At 41.4% G+C, this 21,193-nt stretch overlaps 3 protein-coding genes across 6 annotated transcripts in view; all 3 read left to right on the top strand.

The window, feature by feature from the left end:
- Positions 1-3,950, top strand: part of LOC133135821 (solute carrier family 45 member 3) — a 31,396-nt gene extending 27,446 nt beyond the window's left edge. For all 3 annotated transcript variants that reach the window (XM_061253108.1, XM_061253107.1, XM_061253109.1), the window contains one exon: positions 1-3,950. This exon is cut by the window's left edge and continues 590 nt beyond it. The gene's annotated coding sequence lies outside the window, so the exon portion shown is untranslated.
- A 908-nt stretch (positions 3,951-4,858) lies between these two features.
- fgf6a (fibroblast growth factor 6a) lies at positions 4,859-13,814 on the top strand. Its single transcript, XM_061252003.1, has 3 exons — positions 4,859-5,600; positions 6,107-6,210; positions 9,193-13,814. Exons 1-3 carry the CDS (start codon positions 5,261-5,263, stop codon positions 9,367-9,369), a joined length of 621 nt encoding a protein of 206 aa, XP_061107987.1. The 5' UTR covers positions 4,859-5,260; the 3' UTR covers positions 9,370-13,814.
- Positions 9,284-18,458, top strand: fgf23 (fibroblast growth factor 23). Of its 2 annotated transcripts, XM_061252002.1 has the most exons (4): positions 9,284-9,418; positions 15,802-15,970; positions 16,216-16,319; positions 16,873-18,458. In XM_061252002.1, exons 1-4 carry the CDS (start codon positions 9,401-9,403, stop codon positions 17,302-17,304), a joined length of 723 nt encoding a protein of 240 aa, XP_061107986.1. In that variant the 5' UTR covers positions 9,284-9,400; the 3' UTR covers positions 17,305-18,458. The 2 variants fall into 2 exon arrangements, with proteins under 2 accessions (XP_061107986.1, XP_061107985.1); XM_061252001.1 differs by lacking the exon at positions 9,284-9,418 and having other exon boundaries at positions 13,948-15,970.
- The last annotated feature ends 2,735 nt before the right edge of the window (positions 18,459-21,193 follow it).

Below are 21,193 nucleotides of genomic sequence, written 5' to 3'. Positions count from 1 at the left end.
GTGTGTGGAGGAGCTTGGGCAGGGAGTGTGTTGTGAGTGTGTGTCCACTACTGCCTTCTGTCTGAAAAGGTGTGTCTCCTTTTGCCTGTTTCTGCAGAAGCTTTGTCCTTTTAAAATATTGTATTCTTTATTTAATTATTTGTATTTTTTATTGGCACGATCCCCTAGTCAGTCCCGTCTGAAGTTTACCTCATCCCAGCCCTGATGGACAGTGCTGGTCATGTGACTGAGAACCGTCCTTTTTGGCTTTCTGCTCAGGTAGCCTTGGATCTTTTTATACCTCCCTTATCTACAGTCTGTCTGCCAGTCACCAGGTCTTGCAGGGGTCTGAGAAGCGCATGGCAAGATGGCCACTCCCTGCCTCCTCAGATTCTGTCAGAGCGGGGGTGTGGGGCTCTGATTGCTGAAAGTGCCTGACGATGCCCTCTCCCGGCGGATTGGACACGCTGGCAGGAGGGAGGGCCTTCACTCCACCTGCTGACCGGATCCTGCTTCTTCATAGTGTGTGGGTGGGTTGTGTGTGTTTTTATCTGGGGGGTGTGTTGCCCTAGCCATGACTGCAGTCATGATAAATGAATGGATCTCATCCCCAAACATCATCAGCCACTAAAAAAAAAAAAAACAACAACAGAAAAGGCCATCCTGGACCACAGAAATTTCAAGTCACATTTTTTCAAAAATTTTAAGTTTGTATGTGTACATCACAAGATCCAACTACGTTTCAAAAGGTCCTTTATATTGTTTAGGTTTTTATGTAAAGCGCAGTTTTACTGTATATATTTTTGTATATAAGAGCATATATTTATATCCCTATGGGAAATTGTTATGCAACCTGCTTGGGTGAGGTCACCCGTGTGCCTGGAGTGTTGCTAGCATGAACTGGGTTTATGGGTGGAAAAACATTTGGCATTTCAATGATTTTTGTTTTAGTTTTTTTAACTAATTTAATTTTCTTATTACTTTGGGGGTGGGTGAGTGTGTGTGCGCGCACGTTGTGTGCGCTTGCGTGTGTGCGTTTATGTTTGTGCTTGAGAGAATGAGTGAGAGAGAGATCTGTATTTATTCCCTTTTTGCTAAGTGGATCTATGATTGGCTCAGTTCAGATCCAAGACCAGTCCCAAATAGTTATAGAGGGGTTTTTAGGCACTACAATTGCCAGCCCACATTAAATTACCATAATAAAAGACCAGCTGTCATGCTAACAGTATTTTGGGAATGATGACGGTTTTCTGTTTGGAATCACATCCTGGAATTGTACTGTATGCACCTCTTTGTGATGTCAACTGTGGGCCAGTGGAGGAATGTCATTTGTCATTTTCAGTATACAATTAGTGAAGTATAGCTGGTAAATGCCTAAATGTAGTGGATGGCTGGATGTGTGGTGCCAAAAATGAGAGGCCAGAAGCCACAAAATCATTGTGACAGATAAGACACACACACACACACACACACACACATACACACACACACATACACACACTGCCACATACACGGTAACTTCAGCCGGCTGACAGGCTGCTCACAAATTTCAGGTGCCACCATGTATCTAAAGACTTTTTCCTGCATATGCAGGTGAGCTGTTACCTTTTTTCAGTCAGGTAGTTTTCTTAAATGTGTGTTTTGGTTATTTTTCCAGTATACTATTTTAAATGCATTCATTGTCATTCTTGGTACACCGTATCAGTCAATCAGCTATGAATGTGAGTGGTACAATCATTTGGCTTTGGTGGCAACATCTCTTCTTGTTGGCCAGCGACGATATTTTTCTGCTACTGAATATCTCACAGCATGTTCTGTAAGTTTAAATTGTTTGGTAGCGCGTACATGCTTGTGTGTTGCCCCCTGAAGGTGAGGCGCAGTATCAAGCCAGACAGGGAGTTAAAAGGGCACAAATATTCAAGTCAATACACAGAGTTGGAGAGAGCATGCCAAATTTTTCTGGAAGGTAAACTGTCCTGTAATGCGTCTTCTGAACCAACTGAGGGACTGTGTGTGAATAAGAGAGGATTTGCGTCCAGAATAACGGCTGGAGCTGGATTTGGAATCGTTTTGCCAGTCATTGCGCGGCCGTGTTCATATGCTTCGCCACGGTTTCTCTTGGTTTCGGCAACACTAGACTGTCCGTTTCTGAATTTGAATTGCACAGTGTCCTAATCTCTACCATTCAGTCTTCTTGTTTTTGATAATCTATGTCCTTTGTAAGTAATGATATTTTGATATTTACAGTATAATACTGTGTTGCCATTTCAATACAGTGTTTCCTCAGCTGTATAAAATACTCTTGTCTTGGAACATGTGTATTAACAGACTGGGAAAACAAAGTTCAATATTTCATAAAGTGCCTAAACAAATGGAAACTTTTTTTTGTAAATTGCTATATATTTATTATTAAAAAATAATAAGCACATATTACAACGTATTTGCCTTCTTTTGTGTCACATCTATGAAGGTGTAAGGGCAAAGGGTATTTCTGTGAAAAGAAATTAAATTATTGTTTCTTTTGTATAGATGGTCTAAAACTCATTTTCAGCATCATAATTTATTTGTTTTCCTCCATTTTTATTTCTTGTGTGATATCAGAGTGCTTGTCTGGTAAACCACTGCTGCTCCCAGTGACCACGTCATCACTTGCACAAAGCTTTGCCAATTGATCCGCATTCTGTTACGCTGCTTACAACACAGCCGCTATTCAAATAAATTGATAAATTGATATGATCATGGATTGTTATAATAATAGCTATTTCATAACAATAGGGCGTCCGTATTTTATTGATTAGAAAGCTGAAATAAGACTATTTTGTCTACAGACACTCTTACATGATATATTACCGGATATATGGATATATTTTTCGTTAGGAAAGTAGTCCCCCTTTATCTTACACTAGTGTGTTACGTGGGGGATAGTCTTTTTGGAGCCAGGACCTGCCTCAAGTTTTAGTGTACAATTTTTAGTGTATGTTTATTCGTGCGTTGTACACTTTTCTGTCATATTGTGACACCAAAGAATATTGGCTATTTCCCTCAGGTCAACGCATTGAAGCCAAAATGTTGAACAATGGTGCAAAAAAACAACATGTTCACAATCTGACAACTGTGGTTCACTATGATTGAATTTCTTTGGTTGAAAACTGCGCATGGAGAAATAGCCCATGTATAAGACGATTTTTATTCAAAATGATTTTTCCATTCACTGTTGCCAGATAATACATACACCCTTATTTTTAAAAAGAATGTATCAGACATGATCCAAAGGGCTTTGTTTTCTTCGTAACAATCTACATAATGCGCAGGGGTATTATAATCGTAAATTCATTAATTGCAGTGTTTGGTTTTATTTTTTGTTTAATTAATTTGATCTATGTTGTGGTCTATAGCATACCGATGTAGAGACTCGTTCCAGTTGACAACGTAGTGTTTACAGGATAAATAATGCACAGTAGTTTGCCCATTCAGGGTACAAACGTATAGGCTTGGTTAACGTGGACATCGTGTTTCTGTCAAAAGATGTCTTCCACACATTGCATTTTAAAGACTTTGCTGTTTTGTGTTTTGCCAAGTTCATTCCAATAGTTTGTTCTTCATTGGTTTCAACTGTCTGTATCACTTTTAAAATGTCACTGGTCTCCTTTTTCCTGCAGGGAATAATCTGCTCTGGGATTTTTATGTTTTATTCGTAGTCTAGAAATATGTGGCAAATCAGGGATCCTCTCACAATAAAGAAAAAATAATAATTTACATTATTTTTATGTATTTGTGGATGTACTAAAATATGACCCAGGTTCCCTGGTTATTTCACGTTTTTAAGTACATTAGCGTTTTATCCTCAAAAGAAAATTGCAATGCTTTGAAACACAAAATCAAACTGATCATTTCATTCTGTTGTATGTGATTAAACATTCGCAATAACTTTTTTTGTACTGAAATTAATAATAAATTAATTGTAACAACGAGGCGCTAATGCGTTTTCTTTAGCCTTTCGGGGGCTGTACATCACAATCTGCTTTGCTGCATTGAAATGGGAAGTGTTGCTTTAGCAATTTAGCAGTGCTCTTATTATTAAATCGTCCTGTTCATCTGACTTAATTGTTATAATGATTGGGCTCAAACGCCATCTTGCGCTCGGAGATGGAGACTAACGTGTTGTATATTATGAGGTATTGTACACTAAAATGATGCCGCATTTGGCATTGCTTTGGCATAATTGTTTCATCTGATGTTAACTTGGCACCAGCAGAATGAGCGATAGGTGACAGCAAGTCAGGATCGATGGGATTCTTGATGTAGCATTTTGCATGAAACAGCGCCGCTCTTCGGCGAAGAATACTTTGCTCTCTTGCCAAGGAATACTATATTTTTTTTGCTTCATAACTCCCCGGGGGAGCGCGTGAGGAAGCACCCTATCCAGTGACGTGCAAACATTACTGACGATGGTATTAGGCTCAAGAATAAAATGCCACACTTCTCCCCTTTCCTTTTGACAGTGCTGACAAATAATGTGTTGTGAGACTATTTGTTTTTTCCAATTTGTTTAAAAAAATCTAAATTCTAAAGACAGGCATTTAAAATATATAGCAATGTAAACTTCCTGAATAAACAGCACAGGAAGTGGCTCACAGGATTGCCATTGCTCTCCGGTGACTGCTGGACTGTTTTTACACCTCCATTCTAAATAAGGAAGCGGCAGCCCGTCAGACATATGACCACCAGCCCAATTTGGGCTCTGCCAAAGTGCCCATCACATCCCATGATCGCTCACAGCCGGCCAATGAGGGTTCTCTCCCCGTCTCCCATGTAGAGTGACAGCATTCGATTGAACTCCCAGCAGACTTGACATTGCAGTTCAGCGCTTCAGCTCTTGCTGGCTTGCAACTTTCTCTCCCTCTCTCTCTCTCCCCCTCCCCTCCCTTCCCCTCCTACTTTATTCCATGGGGCAGCGTGAAGTCAGAGTGATGTCATATAAAAATGCGGGCACCCGGCAAGGTGAAATAGGTTTTTGGTGAGTGGCGTTCTCCACAGCCAGCGTTGCCTGTCGAGAGAGGCGCGGAGCTGCAAAACATGGTAATCATCACCATCACCACCTCAAGCTCTGCCGCGCTCTCTCCGTTTTCTACTCCACTGCTCTCGGGCTTTCGTTTCATGCCCGAAACCCTGATCTGCCTTCCAAAAATAAGCCTCTGCCACCATGCCGAAGGAAGAAAAACAAGAAGAGTGGTATTTTTAGGGCCATTAATTTTGACCACGTGCCCCGAAGGTAAACCGGATGGCCATTGCGCAAAGGCTTCTCACCAGTATGTCCTGCGAGGCCAGCACGCACTGGACGTTGACTGCGATTGTTCTCCTGGGGTTCCTAGTGGGGATTGTGTCATCATATCCGATTCCAAGCAGGACTAATGCAACTTTATTGGAGAAAAGATGGGAGACCCTGTTCTCCCGCTCCATTCTGGGGGTCTCAGGGGAGAAATCGGACCTGAACTGGGAGAGTGACTATTTGCTGGGCATCAAGAGAGTGCGGAGGCTTTACTGCAACGTGGGCATCGGGTTCCACCTTCAGGTCCTCCCAGACGGCAAGATAAACGGTGTACATAATGAAAACCAGTACAGTGAGTTTCTCCCAGAAATGAATGCAATAGACACATAACACGAGCAGTAGCAAGTAATTGCGACTCGAACCGCAGCTGTATCCTTGTTATTTTGCATGATATTTAATCGGCCGCATAGGCAGCATTGGATGTCTCCTAAAGCAAAGACAATCTATTAAAAAACCCCGTATCCATCAGTGCTAAATATCTTCCCAGGCTCAAACATGACATGAATGCTTGGACGAATTTAGACGCCAACTTATTTTTACACCGGCTCCTTCTGCGGCCCAGAAACGGATAGATCTGCACATCGGAAACCGTTATGATTGATATTCTTATGAATAAGACGTATAAATCTGCAGTGTGAATACTGTCCAGGACAAAGGCAATGCATTTAAGGAAGCAACCTGCAAGGTTACACCCACTGCTGCACAGTGCATGCCATTGTTTATTCCACGGGCTATGTTCTGCCGAACTGATTGGTTTATTTTGCAATGTATAGCCTAATTGATGCTTTGTCTGAATAGGTCTAATAGAGATCTCCACGGTAGACCGAGGAGTGGTTAGCTTGTTTGGGGTGGAAAGTGACAAGTTTGTCGCAATGAGCGGCAGAGGACGGTTATACGGAACGGTAGGTGTGCGAAATTATTATTCCCTTTTGTAGCCTAATTGTTATGCAGTCTCAGAAAGATTGTCTAAAATGGTGCAATAGCTTGGCTAGTATGTGTTATGAATGTATCTATTTGCAATGAGTTTGATATTGCTGTGAATGAAAACGTCTGTGACTATATGCGTTGATTTAGCCTAGAGACGCAAAGGAACTGACATTTTCAATTTTGTATGTATGCATGTAGCCTATGCATGTATGTTCATTAGCTAAAAAGCAAGGTGCATGAATGAATGCTCATACACGTAGCTAGCATAAAGCAGAATGATGCACTGCGAATGTTTTATATGGCATAGCCTTCACGATGAATATATGAAGCCTAATTACAACCATTAATAGAGATCCATAATTTACTATAAGAAATAATGTTGCGAATAGTGATAATATGGCAACTTTCCTTCCCGATATTGTAATGATAGTAATCGCTTGTGGGAAACAAGGTAGGCCTGTGCAATCTCTAAATGACGACGGATTATGTTGGCTTTAACGCCCTTTGTCTTTTGGCTTTCATACAACACGTTTGTTGCATTGGTGTTGGTACGCTGAAAAGACTGATTTAGCGGAAAGGGGCTTTTAAAGAAATAATGAATACACAATTGCATCAGCCCAGTCGTTGCTGATGACATTATCTTCGCGAGCGGTCTCACGGGACTCTTTCTCCAGAAGTGATTTGATTACGTAGCCCATAGCTACAATGAGGATGAACTGCCTGCTTCGGTGTCACTGTTTGACTGAATTCCATAAGTCCATAATTAATGCACTCATATGCCTACGATATTCCAGAATTAATGTACACATATGCCTACAATGTGCGCGATGGGACCAATAACGGTCCTAACGCGCTTACTAAACGACGCTGAAATCTCATAGTAAACGCAGGTAGGCTATACTGGCTTGTGGTCCTAAACCTTAGCTGGCCCGTTCGCGCATCCTCTCTCGTAGTACTAGCTGTCACCGCATAGAATCTAGGCATGCCAGATTCCTCCAGTGTGGTAATCACATGATGTGTTGCAGAAACTTAAAGTAGTGTTCTATCTAGTTCACCATGTCGCCTTGATTTGAGAGTTTATCATTATCTTACTTTGAATTTAAAGTCCAGGCTTTTTAATCAATTACACTGTAAAAATTAAACCAATCATCTGACTCTAACTTGACTCGACTTTAGATGCCTTTACATACATCTTGTTTTGTACGTGTGTTTATTCAGACAGCTATAAGAGTGTGCATACTGCATTTTTTAAATAATTGGTTGTGCTTGGGCTTCTGCGTTGACTACAGTCCTTGGTGTGGATGGGGTGGTGTGGGTGGGGTGGGGTGGGTGTGGGGGATGCCAGACATTTTCCTGCATGCCATGCCTCAACCCAAAGAGAAAAAAGGAAAAGAATCCTGCAGACAGTTCCACTGAGGCTTGCGTCAGGGCTGTGAATAAAATCTCCACAGACAGTTTCAGCATCGGTTCTGAGCACTGTGGAATACAGCCCCCGTGGATTGAAAGGTTTTGCTTCCATCTATTGCTAAAGCAAAATCCACACACACACACACACACACACACACACACACACACACACACACACACACACACACACACACACACACACACACTACCGCATTCTGCTTCATTTACATATGATATACATTCCTGGCTGCTATATCTACTTTTAAATATACTTATTACCATAAATGTACTTATGAACTATTTGTCCAATGGAAATAGTAATATCTGCACAACAGAGACTCAAACTTTACTAAGAAAAATAACCATTCATTGGTACGTATTATATTTGTGTGCATACCATATCACTATAATTGTCCATCATTGTCCACATTGTTCCATATTTGGTACCATTTCACTTGTCTTTTTAAGGATATGTGATGCTTTGGTAAAATAAGCACAGGAAGTAGACAATCTCATGCAGGACATTTGAAATTCAGTAAATTATTGGCGAAAAACTATAATTACATAATTTTCCAAGGGAACTAAAGATGCACATTAAAATGTTTCCCTCATGGATAATGGGATGTGTTTGAATTGTTGAATATCCTCTTCAGAAATGTGACGAACAAACTAAAAAAATATTAAGAATGGAATAGTGGAAAGTGTACATGAATGTGCATGTTTATATGTGTATTGTATATACATGGAAAGTGTACATGAATGTGCATGTTTATATGTGTATTGTATATACAGAAATGTTTTTGTACAGTATGCAGACTGTACGGATAAAGCAGAATTTCCCAAGCAGTGTACCGTCAGGCAAGATCAAGTGTGCCCTGTGAAAAATCCAAATGAAAAAAGTTCAAATTAATTTTGAATTAAATGAACAAATCCCTTTCACAAAAGACAAGATAAATGTAATTAAAATGCATATCACTTCATTAAAACCCCAAAAGAACATTTAGGCCTACTGTTGACATGTATCATCAACGCTGCTGACTTTTGATAGTTTTGATTGTAAATCTGTATGGAAGCGTGGAAGCAAAAGGTTCTGAAACACTGGCATAAATTACTGTATGTGTGGTTTACTTGGGTTTATGAATACAGTTTCCGTGTTTGCATGTGTGCATGTGTACATATGGACATGTGCCTGTGTGTGAGTGTGTGTGTGCTTGGTCTGTGCATGTCTGTGTGTGTACACGTGTAATGTGTGTGTGTGTGCATGTGTGTGAGTGTGTGTACACGTGTAATGTGTGTGTGTCACTATGTGTGTGCACATGTGCAATGTCTGTGTGTGCGTGTGTACACGTGTAGTGCGTGTGTGCATGTGTGTGAGTGTGTGTACACGTGTAATGTGTGTGTGTCACTATGTGTGTGCACATGTGCAATGTCTGTGTGTGAGTATGTGTGCCTGTGTCTCTCAAATGACGATCTGCACTTGTTCACTGAAGTACCCTGTCTGTGCTGTCAGTGCCGCATTTCTCAGAGGCCATTTCCTTTGCCATTTCCAGGCAGTCTTCCATGACGAATGCAAGTTCAAGGAAATCCTGCTGCCAAATAACTACAACGCCTACGAGTCCTTCGTTTACAAGGGTTTCTACATCGCCCTCAGCAAGCACGGGAGACTGAAGAGAGGCAACAAAGCCACCACCGCCATGACCGTCACCCACTTCCTCCCGAGAATATGAGTCAAACTCGCAATAACTCACTCATTTGCACATGTGGACATTCTCCAAGGTAACACACGCATACACAAATACAAATTGACTGCGAAACTAACACAACTATATATAATAGTATTTATTGTCTTTATATATGTATATTTGGGTAGCTCACTTTGTATTAGAACTTATGTAAATGCCATACTTTGCTGCTTATTATTATTTTATTATCATTATATAAGGAGTGAGAGGCACTGCTGACCTCTTTGCTTTATATGGGTGCTTGCCATAGCTGGCAGAGACTTCACCCTGTCACTGGTCATGACTGATATCCTCAGCTTTTACAAGTGAAATGGATACTTTTTATTACCTCAAACAGCCACCTCCTGACTGAGAAATGATGCATGAAGTTATGCTGAATCGAATGTCCGCTTAACTCTTTATGCTTTCTGTTTTAAACCCATCAGGAGCCGGAATGTTTCGCTTTTTTTCCACACTGTGTTGCCATTGTCGTTGTAATGTGGGGAAATGGAAGCACTTAAACTCGGTTCCCTTGCCATTGCAATGAGGTGGTGCCTTAGCTTTGCCACTTGCGGCCCCTCTGCTTGCATGCGAGAAACGCACCCCGCGGTCAGAAATAGGGTTGACATGCAAGCCACGTGACTCTCGGACACCCTGAGCTGCTCTGGCCCAATTCCTAGAGGGCCAGGACTATCTTCAGTTTAGATTTTTCTTCTTTTCAATAATTAGATTAAATTAAGTAATGGAGAATATGGACTGGACAGAGACCAGAGGAACCCAAAGCTGTAATTTCTTGAAACATGGCTGAAACATTGCTACCCATGAATTTGAATATTACTGTCATACTCTTGAGCTAGGCAGGAATTTTACCCACACTGCTCCAGTAAATGTTCGGTCACATATTGTATTAAATGTAGGACTGCAAACACTGATAGTCACTCTAGAAATGGGTGTCTACTAAGCTAATGTTATGTAAATAATAATTATATAAAATATTGGAGTCAAACAGGAGATTTATATTGCTTATTACATGATTGAGAATGCCTAAACGTATTTCAGGTTGCACAATCTGACTATCAATGATGGTTTTGATATTTAGATCACTGCAATAGGTCTCATGCACCTTTTCTACAGTTTAATGTTTGTGAAAAAGTGCTTTGTGAAAAAAAATGCAGGATACAGGACTGGTATTGGCACCAGCCTCCCTAGTCAAGAGAATATGCTCTAGCACAGTTCTCCAATGGCAAAGGTGATGTTCACACTGGTTGTGGTTAGCCAAAGTGGAAATTATGGGATGTCAGAGGACGTTATGTACAGATAGAAAAGACAGAGAGAGACGGGGCAGGTCTTCAGGGATTCCCAGACGCTGGCAGTTTTGTACCACAAATCCACCCTCTCGTTGAACCCGAGCCCACTTTACACCCCCAAACTGTCCTCTTTTGTGCACAGGCCTACTTTAACCCAAAAAAAGATTATGGGGCAGTGCACGCGGCACCCGATGTTTGTTTAACCCCAGCAGAATGTGGATCCCATCGGGGCAACAGGCTACTTCCCAAATACCTGAGCAGACGTTCCTCGGGGCAGTTGTCACCGTAAAAGCCATGGTCAGCAAAGGCCTTGAGATTCCAGCAGTGGCCGGGACCTTCCCTCCCCGTTTAATCCATTTTTAGACCAAGGTCAGACACCCAGGCTCTTCTGCACCTCTGCGTTCTGGGCTGCATCTCTGCTGGTCGCCCCTGTTAACTTTACTTCTGTATCCCCTCGAAACGTCTCAGTCTGTTCCTTAATTCATTGACTCAAAGTGCACAGCTCAAAAAAAAAAAACCCCCAATACTGATGATATAGTATATGAAAATGTAGAGAGAAAAAAATTAAAAACCCTGCACGGATGATTGAATCGGAGATACTGCATCTATTATATTTGCTGTAAATGCTAATGCGTTCGTAATGGCTTGGAGAAAAAGACGGGGCTGATCCTGGAACTCCTGCTGTGGTGCGGATGATGAGTGACTTCCTCTCTCTGCTGTCGCGTTACTGGTCACAGTGCGCTTATCAGTGTCTGGCATTACTGGCTCTTTACTACAGTAAAGAACAGCACTGTCATCTCTGAACACCTGATAATTGCTTGTTCCTATGCACGGTCAGTTCTGAAAACGAACCTGACGTCAGAATTTACATTTGGGTCAGAATGCGGTGAAATCCGAGTGCTTTCTTCAACAGCGGGCACACCCATGTCTCTGTAGCTGTGAAATGGCAGCCGCTTGGTGCTCACTCTGGTGCGTGTCTAACTCCTTTCAGGAGGGGACACCTGCAGGCTCGATGCAGTACGGGAGAGGAAAAAGTGCCAAATCACAGAAAGCCTCCGCTTTCCCATCATGCTCTGCGTCTGCGGCAGCCGCTGAAAGCTTTGATGAGATCGGTTTACTGCAGTTTGGGGATTGTCTTGCTCTGCTATTTAAAGAGATAATCCCCTGTGGATGATCACGGACAGGTGTCTGACGCAGGGAGTGGGGGGGGGGGGTGTTTTTGGGGTGAGGGGAGACAAGGGCTGGGGGAACTTGTGGTGACCTGGAGGAGGCATTCAGACAGAACTCCCCACCAGACATTGTGTCCCTCCCCAGGGGTGTAACTCCATATCTGTCTGTGTAGCAGATTTGCAGACAATGTAACTGAGATGTCAGGAGTCAAGGAAAGACAGAGGAAACTGTGGGTGACCGTGATAGGGAGGGGCCCATGTACCAGTCTCACTGTGCATGGGGTGTTTTTGGAATCAAAAAGTATTTGGCATCAGCTTAACTGGTACATGTATTTATTTTTAAATAGGAACAATCTGTATAGAAGCCAGACAGCCTAATTTAACACAGCAGTTGGATTCTGAAGAATAGTCAAACATGCAAAATTACTTTTACTACTTATGTTCAGTTCTGATAAGCTTATTTACCCTAAAAAAAAAAAAGGAAATCATTTATCATCTGTTGTGCTGATGGGGTCCAGTCTTATGTCTCTGCATGTGAAGTAGAAGAGTGCAATGGACACTTAGAGAGGAGAGGGTGCTACGAACATGGTCTGCTTAAGGAATTTAACTGGATACCAAAAGTTGGGTGATGCTTGGGACTCTGGATGTCCATCAGTGAAAAGAATGGTTAAGCACATTGTTGAGTTTGTGTCATACATTTACTTTTAGAACCTGTAGAAATAGAAACTCTGCAACTGTTAAGAGAAAAGGGTAACCCGTGCTTCCTTGTGTCTTGACCCTGCTTTGAGTCTGAAGAGAGAAGGGTACCGTGTTAGACCTAGCGGTTGATCGGCAATCAGCGTTGAGGAGCTGCTGAAAATGATGGTTTGCGAATGTGCACTTGAACAGCGTCGTGTGCATTTGAAAGGAGAGAAAGTGCAGAACCTAACTGCTTTGGGTTCGTCTGGGATGCGACTTCACGGCACAGTGCAAATGGAGCGCGTAGCGCTGAAGGATTTGTGATGTTGCTCTGGAGACCTCTCTTACGGTTCCTTTCTGGCCCTCGTGTTGCTTTTTTTTTACAAAACAAATGAAAAATAACACCTGTGATATGAATGTTCATGAAGGTGATGAGAACCTTGTTTATTTATTTATTTATCCATCATGTATGTATTCATTTTACATTTTTTTGTTGTTGTTTTTTTTTTTTTTTTGTTTTTTTGCCGGTCCATATGGCCAACAGGACACTGTACCCATGAAAGTGTTTATAACTCACATTGACATGCTTGTATGTGAGTGCTTTCCTCTCAGTCATGGAGGTTTATGATGCTGTACTCTGCACAGTATCCCATGATACCATACAGCATGAAACACCATAGAGTAAAAGCAAGTTAAAGCTGTCTATGGTCTTTTGCCATTGTGCTTAAGGAAACATAAAGAACAATTTCTCTGAAACGGCCAACGTAGCGTCTACGTAGACAGGCCATGAGTTTATAAATGTTTATGTCGTCCTGAAGTTAGTTAACGACAGTGCTTATGAAGGAGTCATGCTTTTAGTCGAAAAAGAACCCTTCATAAAAAAAGAAAAGTGTTTGAACAAAAACGAAAAGCTTGATGTGTGTTTCATGGGGAGTGGTGCCCTGTGCAGGTCGTCAGAGCCTGGGCGCAGAGGGGCAGTGTGTCTGTGTGTGTCGGCAGCCTTTGTGTTCTCTCTTAGTTTTGTATTCCTGCACTGAGGAGGGGGTGTGCTTCCTCCGATTCCCCTCCTCTTTGTTAACATATACCTCACCTTCTGCCTTAGTTCCGATTTGTTACGATGATTGTAAAATTAGTAGGAAACAACAGAACTTCTTCAATCATTTGTTTCTGAAAACTGATGATGATAGTAAGAATACTAATATATGAAAAAAAATGGTTTTCCTTTTATTTTTGTACGTATGTGCTGTGCACAGCAGTCTACTGTATTCCTGAAATAACAATAAAGGGTTGTTTTTTATTGGGTCGCGGCTGTGTTTAATTTTACATCTTGATGAATGAAGGATACATTCTCACTGCTCCTTTTCCTCTATTTTATGATGTTCATTACTATTATTAGTACTTAATATGCATACATGCATGCGTGGACACATACAGTATGTGATGACATTTTCATTTATTCACATTTTAGCAGTTTCTCTTTTCCTGAGAGACTACACAGCAGGTTAAATACCAATAGGGATGTATGGCTCAAACCCCCAAACCACTTACTGATGGACTGTTACAGTACATTACACTGGTGATTTAGTTTAACTTAAGAGACAAAAATCATCAGTTGAAACATGGGACTGCAGTCCCAATTAATTATTGAGGAAAACAATACAGAATAGAAAGAAGAAAATATTTGATGGATATAATTGAATGCAGTTATTCCCAACCTTGGTCCAGGGGACCCCTTGTATATGCTGGTTTAACCAGAGTTGGAATCGCAGAATTTTAACAAGCTGTGTGGTCTAAGAGGGTTAATAATAACTAGAAATGACAAGCACATAATTGAGAAAAATTGTCAGCTTGTTAAAATTCTGGGCTTGCACCTGTGGTTGGAACAGAAACCAGCAGACTCAGGGGTTCCCCAGAATGAAGGTTGGGAACCACTGATTTAATGAATGTAGCACTACAATTAGTAAACCGAGAAATAAGAAAAATTTTGATGTTTGTTAAAACATGGTATAATTGATTAATTCACATTCTGGCACTTCCCTATTTTGTTTGCTAAACTGGTTGTATTGGTTAATGTGAACGTAAAAAAAGGACGTCATAGCCTGACATATTTAGAGTTATGGCTCCCTCTTTTGGCAAAACTAAGGAAGTTATCAGGCTCAGTCATGAAGACTCCTAACAGGTCTTTTTTTTAAACATCTGTGTTGTGGACAACTAGCTAAACCACCAAAACATTTCGGAAATTAACGAGCAAGTAAAACGCAAGCTTTAGAAAATGAATATTCTCAAGAGGATTCAACAGCCAATCACCCGTACCGCAGGCTCTTCCGTAGCATAAGCACGCAAAAACTGGCTATAGCGCTAGTGTAGACGATAAAAGACCGATATTATCTATGTTTCCCCTGAACATTGAAAACTATATTTCTGCTTACTAACATTAGTGTTTAGTCTCATTTGTTACGATTTGCCTTCATTTTGCCAATTTGATGCTCACTCAAACTATTGTAAAAATCCTACATTTTGTATAATCTACATGAACATCTCTTATTATTATAGGTATAGGCAGAACCGGGACTTCATCATTTCAATGTTTAGTTCGCCTCACGACCTGTAATCGTGTCGTAAAGGTTTTGTTTTCATTCATTCTTGATTCTTCCCAAAAACTAAGCCCACAGGAAATAACTTGCAATAAAGTGTATTACCTTCATTCTGCTTGGATCACTGTTCTATGGCCTGCCTCGGCCATTATGCAATACTAGTTCTCGTACTAGACTACACTGAAATATCTTATAGATTACGTACTAAAATTTAAAACTCGGAAAGGGGTCCAGGATGCGTGTGTGGGATGATGAAAACAGTGATAGGTCGCTTTAAGTGGTGATTGCTAACCGCTGCGTGCGTCTGGACCAATTACCTTCAAAATAAACACAGTAGTGGAAAGCTTTCGGATTCTATGGGCCTTACTTCCTTCCGTTTCGCCCAGGGGACCACTACACATCTGTTTTAGGGGGCGAGCGCTCTCTCAAGGATGTGATGGAAGGTGGGGGCACTTGCTGGCTTTAAATAGCCGCCACCAAAACTTTGGGACATCAGATCAACTCCGGTCTCTGGCGTGAAATAACCAAAGGCGGACCATTTCATCTTCAAATCAAGCTTTTGGACTAATTTATTTTTTAGACCTTATCATTTACGTTGGGACTAGGATCTCACTGTGTATCAAGTGGAACGCCGTGTCTAGCCTGAACATGCACTCGTCATTCCTCGCTCTCTGCTTGGCTGCTTTTCAGTGTTTCAGGATTGTGGACTCTTTCCCAAACCCTTCTCCGCTGCTTGGATCCAACTGGGGAAACCCCAAAAGATATGTACACCTGCAGACATCTTCGGACATCAGCAACTTCTACTTGGAAATCCCTTTGAATGGTCAAGTTAGGAAAACATCGAGCAGAAGTTCATACAGTAAGTTTATTCATTTCGACTTTATGTAGCCCTTTTCACATTTAAAATCTTGATGTTTTATAGCAGTTACTTTGATGGTATAGTATACACTGATACATCTCATTGAAATAGGTATATTTTAAGCGGCTTAGTCCGGTAATTTAATTTATAGATTGTTTAATGGTATCTTATTTACTATGAATTAGCCTATATCTATAAAACGAGTGTAATTCACGTTTTTCTTTTTTCTTTTTTTCCCCAAACAGGTGTAATGTTGCTGAAATCGGAAGCAAGAGATCGACTGGCTATACTTGGTGTAAAAAGTAACCGCTATTTGTGCATGGATGCAGATGGAAATACTTTCAGCTCTGTAAGTACCCTAAACGGTCAAACCTAAATGTTATTTTGTAATATTATATTGTTAAGCACTGTGGAGGGGAGTGTGTCCTATTTTAAATATCCTCTGGATCCACCTTGGCTATTTATCATGACAGCCCAAGCAGACCTTTAAATCAAGCTATTTACATACCACCAGAGTCCACATCAAACGAGTATACACCACGTTCATCACTTGTTTGGCTTATGTTGTGTTCTATTCCCTGTTGAAAACGGCTCAAACTAGGTTTCGAAACCGCTGGAAGCTGGTTGACAAGTTCAGACCAGCTCCATACACAACATGGTTTAAAATGATGCTTTAACTTGTGGAAAAACCTATGCACTTGTAAGTCGCTTTGGATCAAAAGCGTCTGCTAAATGACAAAAATGTAAAATGTAAATGGTTTGACCAGCTTATGACATATTTCGAGCTGGTCATTTCAAGCTGGTCGTAGCTGGATTTTACACCACGGTTGTGTACAAATGGGTGACTGAGATCTTCTCAGATGTGCAGAAGCCCATCACTGAACTCCTCTGTTTTCCTTCAGGAGGTCTGCAGCAGAGACGACTGTCTTTTCCACCACAAGTTGCTGGAGAACCACTACGACGTTTACTACTCCTGCACCAGCGGCCTGGTGCTCAACCTGGAGGGGGCCAAGCAGGCGTACGTGGCGGGGAAGAACCTGCCGTCGTACTCGCTCTTCCTCTCCGAAAAGAACACGGTGCCCCTGGAGCGCCTGCTGCACCGGGAGAAGCGGACCAGGCCGGTGGACCCGTCCGACCCCCTGCGCATGCTCACGCAGCCTGACGAGGGCTCCGACTCGCTGGCCTACAGGGAGGACGCCGACCAGGACACGGAGCTGCCCGAGCACGGCCGCGCCGTCTCCAAGGAGACCATCACGTCCAACTTCGACGATCCCCTGCAGGTGCTGCACGCCATGAACCCCAGCAGTCCCCGGATAGCAGGCACCCTGGGCTGAGGAGAGGGCGTGCGGACGGAGTGGAGGGGTAAGGTGGGCTCTGATACAGCTGGTCTGAAAAACCCACTGTTGTTTTTTTTTTTTTTAAAGATGTTACCAAGACAATCTCTTAGGCTACAGTACCAGACCTTTTACCTCTTGCATCCACATGTTATTGAAGCTACAGGTAGCCTTTTTTGATTTTTGACAAATTTCAAACCTGCTTCAGAAGGCACTTGATTGTAGGGTTGCTGTTGGTCACGGAAACCAGAAGAGCATTATCATCGAAGGCTGTATAAAAATGCTGTTTAGTCAAGCTTGTATAATGCAATTTCCATGAAAAGAGCAGCCTGGAATAACATTTTTTCCCCCAATAGTAATAAGATTTTTCTCAACCAGGGCATGGATTAAAATCCCATAGGAATCTAGAGTTGCATGTACAGATTGTAATGAAGTACAGCATTGTTGGGGGCACAACACAAAAGTGTCAAACTGACCTCTCTCTACAAGGCAATGTCAGTACTGCTTGGAAAGTGTATTATGACATCAAACAAAGTCCTTTTGTTCTTTTACCCTTTACTCCCAAAGTTTACCTTGATATCATGGACTGTTGCAAACTGTTTCGATATTTTCGTAATTTTAAGTGTGTAATTCACAGAAGTTTATTAGAAATCATTTGCAATATGCAGTCCATTTTCACAACAAAGGGTCATATCAGATATAAATTATGGTTGAAAAATGTTGCTGTTACTGTTGTTTTTTCATGTACCTTACTGTTACTGTGTAGCTCGGCAGTGACAGCACATATAAAAATTGCCTTAACAGTGTTTTTCCTTAAAAAAAAAATACAAAAATACAAAAAGAAAAATTCCATTGCCTTTAATGGACTCTATGGGTAAAAAGTTCTCAGTGAACATCATTTTTTTGTGGCATGCGATTTTCAAATGTAATACCATGCTCCAAATGTAATACCTTGCTCCAAACCATCTTTGTTAGATTTAAACTCTGTGTAAAAGAGGTGCTGGGCACCACCAGCGGACAACGTATCAATCCACTGTATTTATTTATTTAAATGTATTCATCTATTGTTATTTATAATATTTATATGTGTATCTTAAGTTTGGAGAAAGATTTGTCTATGGATTTTTGTTGACGAATAAATAATATTGATAAGATGGAAGTGATTCATTTTTATTTTATATTTTCATTTTTCTATCTGCATATTAACATTTAAGAAAAGGTTCATGGTTGGGTAGCCTTAGCAGAAGCTACCAGCAGTTACTAGAACAATGTGGTTACTGGGTGGCTCACCCTGTTACAGCACAGCGTGTGTATGGACTCCATGATCAGTCATATCTGGACTGTGCCAGTTCTGCCTCTGGTCTCCTGTTCATCATCCACATTCATGATTTAAACTTGGGTTGTTTGATTTACAACACTACATACCCAACCTATTCCATTTTGCATATTAATTTATGCAATACATGCAGCTGAGATTTGAAGTCTTGATGAACGCTGAAGTTCACAATTGTTTATACAGCACATGTTTACAGGCAAAATTCAGACAAGCATGACTTGAAAAGAAACTGTTGGGACCGCTGACTGTTGGGCACAGAAGTTCCCATTTAAGAAATGCCAGAAAACAAACAGGTTTTCCATTGACACGTTCCCAGGACTTTCATGTTCACCTGAGTCTATTTTTGGAGCTGGGGGACTGTGTTCCGGTGGTTGACGTTTCTCCCGAGGAGAGGAAAAAAAATGTCCCATCACTTCCACACACACAACCACAGTGATTCCTATCAGAATTCCATGACATCATCATCCTGCATCCTCCTAGAACATGTGTTACAGGACCGAGGCACTCGTTATTGTAATTGTTGCCTGTTGAGGCCTGCAGGCTCTCCGACCTCCTGACGTCAAACTCAGCCATTGCACTGCCAACACTGAGTCAGCAGAACCGTTTGTGTGGCAGGTGAAAAAGTGTGACTATACACTCAGCTAAAGACGGGGTGCAAGAAGTGGGAAGTGAACCGTAAAAATTTCATTTCAAGCCATAGAGCCGGTAGCTTTGCTCCTCTATCTTACATTTCCTCAAACAAATCACCACTTTGACTAATGTCAGCAAAGTGTGAGCATTATCCAATAAAAAGTTGGTGAATACTATGCATTTACTCCTGTAGTATTTGGTGTCTTACGCCGTATGATTTAAGTTAAAAGCCGTTCCTTTCTGAGCTAGTTCTTTTGAAAAACCTGTCGGTCTTCAAACAGAAAGGCAAGGACTGGATGACCCTGTCAGTACATTTGTGTAATGAGTAATTACACCCATTGCATGCACACCTTTCCCCCACTTTAACTGCTGTTGTAACAAGTTACCATTGGCTCTCGGGAATATGCTCTTACATGCATGAGAAAGACATAGTATCACAGGGAAGACAGGACAAGGAGGAGGAAGGAGTGGGGTACAATGAGAATTATGAACATTAAGTATTTGCAGTGAGGATGAGGCTTTGTAATATCGGTACATAATCGGTGGAACTATCACCTGGGGCCCATTCCACAAATTCCACAGACCCCACCAAAATCTGGAACATGAACATGAACAGATTTTATTTGCCAGTTATCCAGCTCATTCAGTAATCCCGCTTTGTGAAACAGGCCACACTACAGTACGCACTTGTAGGAACCAATAAAAAAAGTGAATAGTTCATAGCAACCCTCTTTAATTGGTTCATACACAGAAGTCGATGACATTGGAAAAGCCACCCCTTTAATACCCCTTTAGTGGTTCTAGATGACCTATTCTCCCATGCTCCATTAACTGTTTCACTGAAAACAAAATGAATCCCAGGAACAGGTTTGAAGCACCTTCTTGACGCAGCCAAGGACACAATGGGTATCAGGCTAGGCTTGTTCGGGAGAGGCTAGGAAAAGATAAAAGAAAAATAAGTAAAGATGTAGAAATTGAGAAAACGTGAATTTGGCGTCAGTTCGAAGTCATGTCAGTTACAGATGCGTGGCGGATGTGTGGCAGAGGTGGACCTACAGGTCAGTTTATATGTCAAATACTTCTTCACAAGAAAGTAACTCCTAGAAGGAACATTAAACAGAATGGAATGTCCTTAAAGATGGCGGCTCTTGATCGATTTCCGCGTCAGGAGCAAGTAAAAGATAGAAGAGGAGAAAAATAAGTGATTGGAATGAGCCCCAGGTTTCAGTGCTGGAGACTGCACTCATAATGCACAGTCCCAGCACCCTTAAGCATTAAATAGATTTCAATAAAGCCAGACCAGTGAGGCCAGGGATCAACAGCACCTCACCCCTTTCACTGAATTCTTCTCGTATGGTGCTTTCCGAAATTGCACCACAGAGAACGGTCCAGGATGAATCACTGACTTTTTTACTGCTCAATTTGGGATCAATATTGTGCCCCTCCATCACTGCTATTTCACCGTCACACATACACAAAAAGCTAAAGCACACACATCTTCTGCACTCTAGACGAGGGGTTTTAATTATATCTGATCCAGGGATAGCCATCCTGGGTCACAAAAATCCAGTCAATTTAAAAAAGCTTAAATTTTCATTTTCAAAAGGTTATCGATTTAGATTTTTCCAATATACAGTGAGGTCCATAAGTATTTGGACAGTGGTACAATTTATTTTGGCTCTGTACTCCAGCACATTGGATTTTAAATTAAACAATGAAAATGAGGCTAAAATGCAGCCACCTTTAATTTGTGTCCAAAAGTAATTGGACAATTGGCCTCTCAGCAGTCTTCTTAATTACGTTTGAAACTGTTTGTTTTGGAAAACCTATTGTTTACCTCAACAGAGTAAATATTCCAGATTTGTTCCAGGTTTTATTCAGTTCACTTATCCAGCTAACTCAGTAATCCTGCTCTGTGGAACA

The sequence above is a fragment of the Conger conger genome, chromosome 8 (genome assembly GCF_963514075.1).
Source record: "Conger conger chromosome 8, fConCon1.1, whole genome shotgun sequence".
NCBI classification, from domain to species: domain Eukaryota; kingdom Metazoa; phylum Chordata; class Actinopteri; order Anguilliformes; family Congridae; genus Conger; species Conger conger.
This window is presented reverse-complemented; position numbering and strand designations above follow the sequence as displayed.

Bases quoted from the DNA above. Each gene is read 5' to 3' on its own strand.
- fgf6a (XM_061252003.1), top strand. From the start codon at position 5,261: ATGGCCATTGCGCAAAGGCTTCTCACCAGTATGTCCTGCGAGGCCAGC. The intron at 5,601-6,106 runs GTGAGTTTCTCC...TTGTCTGAATAG, and splicing joins ACATAATGAAAACCAGTACA to GTCTAATAGAGATCTCCACG. The intron at 6,211-9,192 runs GTAGGTGTGCGA...TGCCATTTCCAG, and splicing joins GAGGACGGTTATACGGAACG to GCAGTCTTCCATGACGAATG.
- fgf23 (XM_061252001.1), top strand. From the start codon at position 15,760: ATGCACTCGTCATTCCTCGCTCTCTGCTTGGCTGCTTTTCAGTGTTTC. The intron at 15,971-16,215 runs GTAAGTTTATTC...TTCCCCAAACAG, and splicing joins ATCGAGCAGAAGTTCATACA to GTGTAATGTTGCTGAAATCG. The intron at 16,320-16,872 runs GTAAGTACCCTA...GTTTTCCTTCAG, and splicing joins ATGGAAATACTTTCAGCTCT to GAGGTCTGCAGCAGAGACGA.